General features: G+C 39.2%; 1 protein-coding gene across 1 annotated transcript in view; it reads left to right on the forward strand.

The window, feature by feature from the left end:
- The window catches only part of LOC127435661 (N-acetyl-beta-glucosaminyl-glycoprotein 4-beta-N-acetylgalactosaminyltransferase 1-like), a 217485-nt gene extending 214831 nt beyond the window's left edge, over positions 1-2654 (forward strand). Inside the window, exon 20 of the mRNA XM_051689294.1 lies at positions 1138-2654. Coding sequence (XP_051545254.1) covers positions 1138-1252 — 115 coding nt within the window. The 3' untranslated portion in view covers positions 1253-2654. The remainder of the gene's footprint in view (positions 1-1137) is intronic.
- Positions 2655-9440: the final 6786 nt, after the last annotated feature.

The raw sequence follows: 9440 nt of genomic DNA on the forward strand, positions 1-9440 counted from the left end.
CTTTTGGGTTCAGAGACAATTCGAATGCAGGGATCTTGAGATTAAAATGCGTGTTTATGGCGTGAAAGTGAAAAGCTTCAAATGTGTCTGACACAGGTTGTACGTACTATATAGATAAACATTTTAAAATCGTGCAGACACAGTGCATCTTGTGATAGACTGATGAACTCAACTGAAAATTGATTACTGTCTAGATGTCATGTGTATTTTGTTGATTCATGTCTTTTATTTTGAAAAGTTTAGTTCCTGTTTCATGTCATGTGATCCCTTGTCATGTGATTTCATGTTTTCCCTCCATGTTCATGTGTCATGTTTTCATTGGTTTATTGTTTAATTATCTTTTTATGAGTTCTGTTTGTTCATTGGTTTATGTTCTCCCATGTCTTGTATTTAAGCCCTCATGTTTGCCATTGTCCATTGTCAAGTACTGAATGTATGTGGATGTGTTTTGTTCTAGCCAAGTCAAGCCACGTTCTGTTTATGTCAAGTTTATTGTCAAGTTTATGTTTTATGTTTCACGTTTGTAGTTAGGGTTATTGGTTATCACATTTGTAAATAAACTGCACTTGGGTTCTCTACACTTCGTCATTGCCTTCAGCAGCCAGCATCGTTACACTAGAGTAAGCCAATAACAGGCTTATGGAAATAAATATATGGAACATATGTCCAATAAATGGAAATAAAGCTACTTTTTGTATAGTCAAAGCTTTAATTGTCTGCCACATTAACGCAATATATTTGAATAATCTGAATTATTAAATATATATTATATTTATAAATACTTAAATTATAATTTTATATTATGTTATCTTTATTTGGGAGCCTTTCTCTGCAAATATTGATTATATGTGATTAATTCGATTAATTAATCACTACATCATATAATTAATTTAATAAAAAATTGACAGCCCTGATGCATTTTTTAGACGCATTGTCAAGTTAAAAAGAACTTCAACTTCTAAAAACACGTCTTGAGACACCTGCGTTCTTTTCCTTTAGTTACCCACCGTTTTTAGAATGCAAGGACACATGCTGTGTGAGAGCGTAAAAGTAGAAATTAACAATCAGCAAATCTAACAAAAATAAATAAATTACTTCTTCAATTAATTCAATTACATTCATCTCTCTCTCTTTCAGAGTGCTGCAAAACGGTCTGGAGGTTGAGCGGTTGAGACTGAGAAACTTCTTCCACTACTATCACTCTAAGAGAGGCATGTGGAACTCACAGTCCGGTAAAAGTCTGAAAGGTTAAAACTGCAGCTAACTGAGATGCTTCAAACAAACTCAACATGAGAACGGACACCTTAAAGGACCAAACTGCTGTGTCTCGAAGGACCCCTTACATGAGGTCCATCTCATATAGGAAGACACAGGACTAAATCTGGGTGATTTAGTGTCTGCAAGCTGCTGTCTAAACTAAACACACCTACGAGAGCAAAAAGACTCTTATTTATTACCAAGTGTGTCCCTGGATATATATGTATCTTGATGTCTGTTAGATGATGAGCTCTTATTGGTAACTGAAAATGGACATTTTTACTAAAGATTTAAAGAAAATGAAGGTTGTTTTAAGTGCTGGGTAACTTTAACTGTAAACTAGCAGCTCAGGCTCTTTGGATCGAATAAATATGGTTTGCACTTGAGATATAATGCTGAAATGATTGTTTAAAGGTTTAGATGTGTGCTGGTACTTAGACGTCTGCTTTTATATACTGTAGCTGTAAATGTCACTTCCTGTTGAGAGTGACGCCTCCTTACACTTGAACTGCAGAATTGATCTGATATATGGCTACTCCTGCCATATATATTGAAGATATTGAATATGAAGGCAGTGGATGGCCATGTGGCTTTCTGCTCAAAGTCCTGCTGATCTGAGAGTTCTGGACACAAATGGACCTTAGAAAGGCCTGCTGAGCAATGACATTTAAACATATTTGTCTTTGTATTTGTCTATATGTATGTTTGCTATGAAGAGCTGCTTACTTTTCCTTGTTGGATTTCAAAAGAGATTTTGGGTGAATCTCATGAAACTTGTCAAGAACATGTCTGTCATGTTATAGTTCACCCTAAAATCAGATGAAAGAAATATGAAATTATATTTTGCTTAAAGATAATGAAGCCCATTTTTGTGCCGTTTAAGATTTTTTGCATTGTGAAATTATTTTCATGATTAGTAAACACATTTTCCACCCAAATCATCATTACTATAATACAGAAAATGTTCATTACTGTAAGGTGGAAAAAAATACATTTTTTTTTTTTTTTTTTTTTTTAACACTTTACAGTTAGGTTCCAATCATCCATGTGATTATCTAATCAGCCAATAGTGTGGCAGCAGTGCATAAAATCATGCAGATACGGGTCAGGAGTTTCAGTTAATGTTCACATCAACCACCAGAATGGGGAAAAATTGGATCTCAGTGATGGGCTGGTTTGAGTATTTCTTTAACTGCTGATCTCCTGGGATTTTCACACACAACAGTCTCTAGAGTTTACTCAGAATGGTGCCAAAAACAAAAAACATACAGTGAGCGGCAGTTCTGTGGATGGAAATGCCTTGTTGATGAGAGAGGTCAACAGAGAATGGCCAGACTGGTTCGAACTGACAAAGTCTATGGTAACTCAGATAACCACTCTGTACAATTGTGGTGAAATGCGGGTTGGTGCTGTTGTGATGGCACAGGGTGGGTGGGGCGGGACCATTAGGCAGGTGGTTTTAATGTTGTGGCTAATCGGTGTGTATATATATATATATTTTTTTGTATTACAGTAATGAGAATCACCATTTAGAATAATGGAAATGACAACAAAAAAATTAAAAATTAAAAAAAAATAAACTCCAATGAAACATCTTGCCATATTGTGGTAATGAGAATTTGAAAATATAAAAATTGTCCAACCCTTTTTTTTTTTTTAAAGATAAATACACATTTTATTTTGGAGTGAAATATGACCCAGACATGTTTTTGTGAGATTCACTCGTTTATTCTTTAATGACTAGTTTCACATATGCAGATGAAACCTGATGAAGGAAATAAGACATTTAAAATGCTATTTTTAGTCGTTCTTCTTCAAGACTATTTGCAGTATCCATTTCTACAGAGATTAATAGGAAAAAGATGTTGTCCCAAGCTGTGTGCCTTTCTTTGATGTGCAGTCCATACAAGATTAGGAAAGAGTCCTGATATTTAGCAGTTTGGAGTTTCAAAGTCCCTAAATAAGTAGTTGTTTTATGGAGATGAATGAATACTGGAAAACACATTTGCCTACTTAAAGGGATAGTTCACCCAAAAGTGACAATTCTCTCATCATTTACTCAGCATCATGACATCGCTGATGTGTATGACTTTTTTCTTCTGCTGAACACAAACAAAGATTGTTAGAAGAATATTTCAGCTCTGTAGGTCCATACAATGCAAATAAATGGATACCAAAATGTTGAAGCTCCAATAAGCACATAAAAGCAGCATAAAAGTAATCTATAAGACTCCAGTGGTTTAATCTATATCTTCAGAAGTGATATGATAGGTGTGGGTGAGAAACAGATCCATATATAAGTCCTTTTTACTATCATTTCTCCTCTGCCAATGCATGAAGAATGTGAATCGCCAAAAACAAGAAGAATGTGAAAGTGAAAATAAAAGTGGAGATTTATAGTAAAAAAGGACTTAAATATTGATCTGTTTCTCACCCACACCTATCATATAACTTCAGATAATATGGATTTAACCACTGGATTTTTATGGATTACTTTTATGCTGCCTTTATGTGCTTTTTGGAGCTTCAAATTTCTGGCCACCATTCACTTGCATTTTATGGACCTACAGAGCAGAAATATTCTTCTAAAATTCTTTGTTTGTGTTCTGCAGAAAAAAGAAAGTCATACATATCTGGGATGGCATGAGGGTGAGTAAATGATGAGAGAATTATCATTTTTGGGTGAACTATTCCTTTACATACCTTCAAAAAGTTTGGAGATTAAAACAATGTTTTACGCTGACATGGGCAGCTCAGGTGTATGAAATGGTGTACAGTATATTCATTCTGCCATTTATTTCACTGCTGTAACATACTGTACTACAAACCAACAGGGAGCATCTTTAAATGTGTTTACAAACTGTCCTTTTCAAATTTTACAGTGTTTTTGATGTCATCAGAATACTGAGAGCTGTCTGCCCAACTTTTGTGATTCTTAAACCTGTCCTTTTTAAATAAATTGAATATTTTATTTCTCCTGTTAGTCAGATATACAGTTGAAGTCAGAAGTTTACGTACACTTAGGTTGACATCATTAAAACTAATGTTTTAACAACTCCACAGATTTAATATTAGCAAACTATAGTTTTGGCAAGTCGTTTAGAACATCTACTTTGTGCATGACATGAGTAATTTTTCCAACAATTGTTTACAGACAGATTGTTTCACATTTAATTGACTATATCACAATTCCAGTGGGTCAGAATTTACATACACTAATTTAACTGTGCCTTTAAGCAGCTTGGAAAATTCCAGAAAATGCCTTTAGGCAATTAGCATCTGATAGGCTAACTGGAGTCAGTTGGAGGTGTACCTGTGGATGTATTTTAAGGCCTACTTACAAACTCAGTGCCTCTTTGCTTGACATCATGGGAAAATCAAAAGAAATCAGCCAAGACCTCAGAAAAAAAAAATTGTGGACCTCTACAAGTCTGGTTCATCGTTGGGAGCAATTTCCAAACGCCTGAAGGTACCACGTTCATCTTTACAAACTACAGTATGCAAGTATAAACACCATGGGACCACGCAGCCATCAGCCTTGTGAAGATGCTGGAGGAAACAGGTAGACAAGTATCTATATCCACAGTAAAACGAGCCATGTATCGACATAACCTGAAAGGCTGATCAGCAAGGAAGATGCCACTGCTAAAAAACCTCCATAAAAAAGCCAGACTACAGTTTGCAAGTGCACATGGGGACAAATATCTTGAGAAATGTCCTCTGGTCTGCTGAAACAAAAATTGAACTTTTTGGCCATAATGACCATCGTTAAGTTTGGAGGAAAAAGGGTGAGGCTTGCAAGCCAAAGAACACATCCCAACCGTGAAGCATGGGGGTGGCAGCATCATGTTACACCAGTTCTGTCTGGAGGAATGGGCCAAACTTCCAGCAACTTATTGTGAGAAGCTTGTGGAAGGCTACCCAAAATGTTAAACAATTTTAAGGCAATGCAACCAAATACTAACAAAGTGTATGTAAACTTCTGACCAACTGGGAATGTGATGAAAGAAATAAAAGCTGAAATCATTCTTTCTACTATTATTCTGGCATTTTCCATTCTTAAAATAGTGATCCTAACTGACCTAAGACAGGGACATTTTTCTATGATTAAATGTCAGGAATTGTGAAAAAACTGAGTTTAAATGTATTTGGCTAAGGTGTATGTAAACTTCTGACTTAAACTGTATCTTCAGACTGCCTATTTAAGACAAAGACAAGACAGGAAATGAATACGTTAATATAGGGATCTGCATTACAAGGTAATTTCTGTGAAATTATGTAGAAATGTTTTAGAATGTTTTTTGTTTTTTTTGGTTTGTTTTTCTGAAAAAATAAATAAAGTTCAAAGCTGAAGCACCTCACTGACTTATGGTTTATTATTATGCATTTTGATCTTCTTAGATGTATTGGATATATCGAGAATTACAACTGGTAGAGCGTGAGGCAACGCCAGAGGCATGGGTTTGATTCCCAGGAAACAAATTAAATGCGATTACCTGCTAAAAGGTATTTTTGTCAGCTTTTAGGAATACACTAGCAAATAGATTATTTCAAAGCAAACAGCCATGGATTAAATGCCACAAAACTTCTATTTTGATTTCATAGGGTCTTTTAAAAGACTTAATGTAGCCGCTTTAAAGCACTAGAGGGAGCTCCAGTACAAAGATACATCTGTAATTGTTTTTGTCAAGCAGGTTCCAGATCAGTCTGTCAAAACTAAACTAAATATATTACATTCAATTACACTAATAATATCTTCATAACTGCACACACCCCTTTAATAAAGATTATAGTTACTGTACAATTGATATGAGTGTACAATGACTTTACGCAAGGCTGAACATGATGCAATGAGAGCAATAAAACTCACTTTAAAAAAATAAACTTTAGTTAATGACTCAATACTTCAGATAAAGTGAAGAAGTGTGAGAATTTGGATTCAGTTTTGATATTTAATCTAACTGTAAGTGATAAGATTCATAGAAACTCTACACGTAGTGTATTTTAATACTGATTGTGTAAATTGTCGTGATAATCTGAATTATTGTAAAATAAGTACTGTGAAGCATTATTAAAGTATACTGTAGATTACCTCCTCACAAGGAGTCATTGACTCCACAGTCTGATGAGAGTGTTTAATGTAGTTTGTCTTGACATCATGTAATGTTGACATGGTGTATAAACCAGGCCCACCCTTAAACACTCTTCTGGCAAATATTTTTCTTTCTTTCTTTCTTTCTTTCTTTCTTTCTTCACTAACTGTAATAATAATAGTACATGTTATTACAGTACTATTGTTATTTCAATCACTTTTTGTTGTTAAGAAGTTTATATATATGGATCGGTGAGTCTAAAGAAAACAACTTTCATTAATACGTAGTTACCAACATAATGCTTCAGATCAACAATTTGTTCACATACAAATGTGAAAATATGTTAGGCTTTATATATAAAAATATTAAGGACTTAGAAATGACAGTTAGTATAAAGCATTACATTTGTTATGTTCAAAGGAGGAAGAGAGAAATGCAATTGTATCACCAGAATCAGCCTTAAACACACTCACTGTGTGATAGCCCCATAGATGACGGTAAGGAATTGTGGGCATACTCGACCCAGACTAAAGAGAGCCCCAAAAAAACGGATTATGGGAGGCAACACAATGTAGGATCTTTTCAAGCTCTTGATTTACTCGCTCAAACTACCCATTAGTCTGGGGATGGAACCCAGAAGACATACTCACAGTAGCACCCAGCTGTTGGCAGAATTCTGCCCAAAACCGTGACACGAACTGGGGTCCCCAGTCAGAAACCACATTGACTGGGAGACCATGAATGTGGAAGATGTGATTAATGTCCTCAACCACTGTCTCCCTCGCTGAAGGTAATTTGGGGAAGGGAATGAAATGAGCCGCCTTCGAGAACCGGTCCACCATGGGCATAACGACCGTGTTACCATGGCACGGGGAAAGACCGGTGACAAAATCCATGGCTATGTGGGACCAAGGTCTCGAAGGGACTGACAGAGGTTGGAGGAGCCCAGCCGGAGGCTGACAGGAAGTCTTGCTAGATGCACAAACAGGGCAAGCGGACACAAACTGGCAAACGTCCAGCGCTAGCAAAGGCCACCAGAATCGCTGTCTAATGAGCTCCTGGGTACGAGCAGCCCCTGGATGGCAGGCGATGTTGAACGAGTGGCCCTACCGGGGGACATGTGTCTGGACCGAATGCAGAGCAAATAAGTGGAGCAGACTTTAGCCTCCACGTCCCAGGACACCATGCCCACCACCTGAGAGCCAGGTAGGATGGTTTCCGGAGGGGCGATGGAGGTCTTGACTTCAAAACATCAAGACAGGGCATCAGGCTTAACGTTTTTAGAGCCTGGATAATACGACAAGATGAAATCAAAGCACGTAAAAAATAGTGACCAACAAGCCTGTCTGGAATTTAGACACTTTGCTCTGCGGATATATTCAAAATTTTTATGGTCAGTCCAGACCCAGAAAAATACCCCCGAACCCTCTAACCAGTGGCGCCACCCCAACAAGGCCAATCTGACAGCTAACAATTCTCTATTACTGATGTCGTAATTCCGTTCTGCTGGGGTGAGGCGGTGCGAGAAAAAGGCACACGTATGCATCTTCCCATCCGAGGAAGAGCGCTGCGACAGAAAAGCTCCATTACCGACCTCTGATGCATCCACCTCCACCATGAACTGACGTGAAGGGTTTAGAATGGGAGTGGTAGTAAACCTTTCTTTTAATTTAGAAAATGCGGCTTCAGCCCGCGGGGACCAGCAAAACTCAGTACGGGTGTAAGTGAGATCCGTCAGAGGCACAGCGAGCTGGCTGAAGTTTCTGATTAAATGGCGATAAAAATTGGCAAACCCCAGAAACCTTTGCAAGGATTTGCGGGAATCTGGGGTTGGCCAATCAGAAACTGCCTTGACCTTAACCGGATCCATGCGCACTCCCTCGGACGAGACGATGAACCCCAGGAAAGGAACCGATTGTGCATGAAAAGCACACTTCTCTGCCTTAATGAACAGCCGGTTCTCTAGCAGTCGGTGAAGCACCCGCCTGACATGCTGGACATGGTCCTTGATATTCTGGGAGAAGATAAGAATATCATCTAAGTAAACAAACACAATTCAGTCGACCATGTCTTGAAGCACATCATTCACGAGCCCCTGGAAGACAGCGAAGACAGTTGACCAATCTCAAAAGCATGACCGAATATTCAAAGTGCCCCCTATGGGTGTTAGAGCGAATATAACTGACCTTGTGGGGGAGAAGTACCAGGAAGCAGATCGATAGCACAATCGTATGGGCAATGAGGAAGAAGGGTCGCGGCGTGGGACCGACTAAACACCACCCTCATATCATGGTATGCCACAGTTACTCCGGATAAATCCGCCGGTTCATCCTGAAACAAGACACAAGACTGGACAGGAGAGACAGCAGAGTTAAGACAATGGAACAGACAATACAGACTCCATGCAAAAACAGAATTGGTTGACCAGTCTTTGTGAGGATTGTGCATTACCAACCATGGATGCCCTAACACCACTGGTGCTGACGGAGACTGGACCAGGAGGAAAGACAGCTGTACCGAATGGTTGCCGGAGACGAGGGTGAGTGGTTTAGTGGAATGGGTGATGATGGCCAGGGTCGTGCCGCTGATGGAGTATACCATGATGGGCTCATCCAGCTTGACCACCGGAATCCACCATCTGGAAGCTGTGGCGACATCCAGGAAATTCCCCTCCTCTCCGGACTACCAAGGCAGAAACAGAATGGCTGGTCGGTCCGTACTACAGTCAGGCTGGGAAAAAGAGTCCGTAGTGTGAGTTTTTGCTCAGTGGAGTTGCGCTCACCAGTAACCCCCTTCCTACCGACGAGCGTTGGCTTTTACTGGTCAGTTTGCGGAGACGTGACTGGCACCAGTGCAGCAGAGTCAGAGTCCCTTGGTGATGCGCCGCTGTTTCTCTTTTGATGACAGCCGTGTCCTCCCGATCTACATGGGTTCCACCTTGGACTGCAGTTCCGATGACCTGGCAGTCCGGCACAAAGGAGTGGGGTGGTGGTGATGGTCAGCTCTGAAAATGCTAGGCCGCAGGCCGAGTGCCGTCCGCAATCACAGCAGTGCTGATGTAGGGCCATATCGCACTCTTGCTTGTGTGAT

This window comes from Myxocyprinus asiaticus, chromosome 46, assembly GCF_019703515.2.
Source record: "Myxocyprinus asiaticus isolate MX2 ecotype Aquarium Trade chromosome 46, UBuf_Myxa_2, whole genome shotgun sequence".
NCBI classification, from domain to species: Eukaryota; Metazoa; Chordata; class Actinopteri; order Cypriniformes; family Catostomidae; genus Myxocyprinus; species Myxocyprinus asiaticus.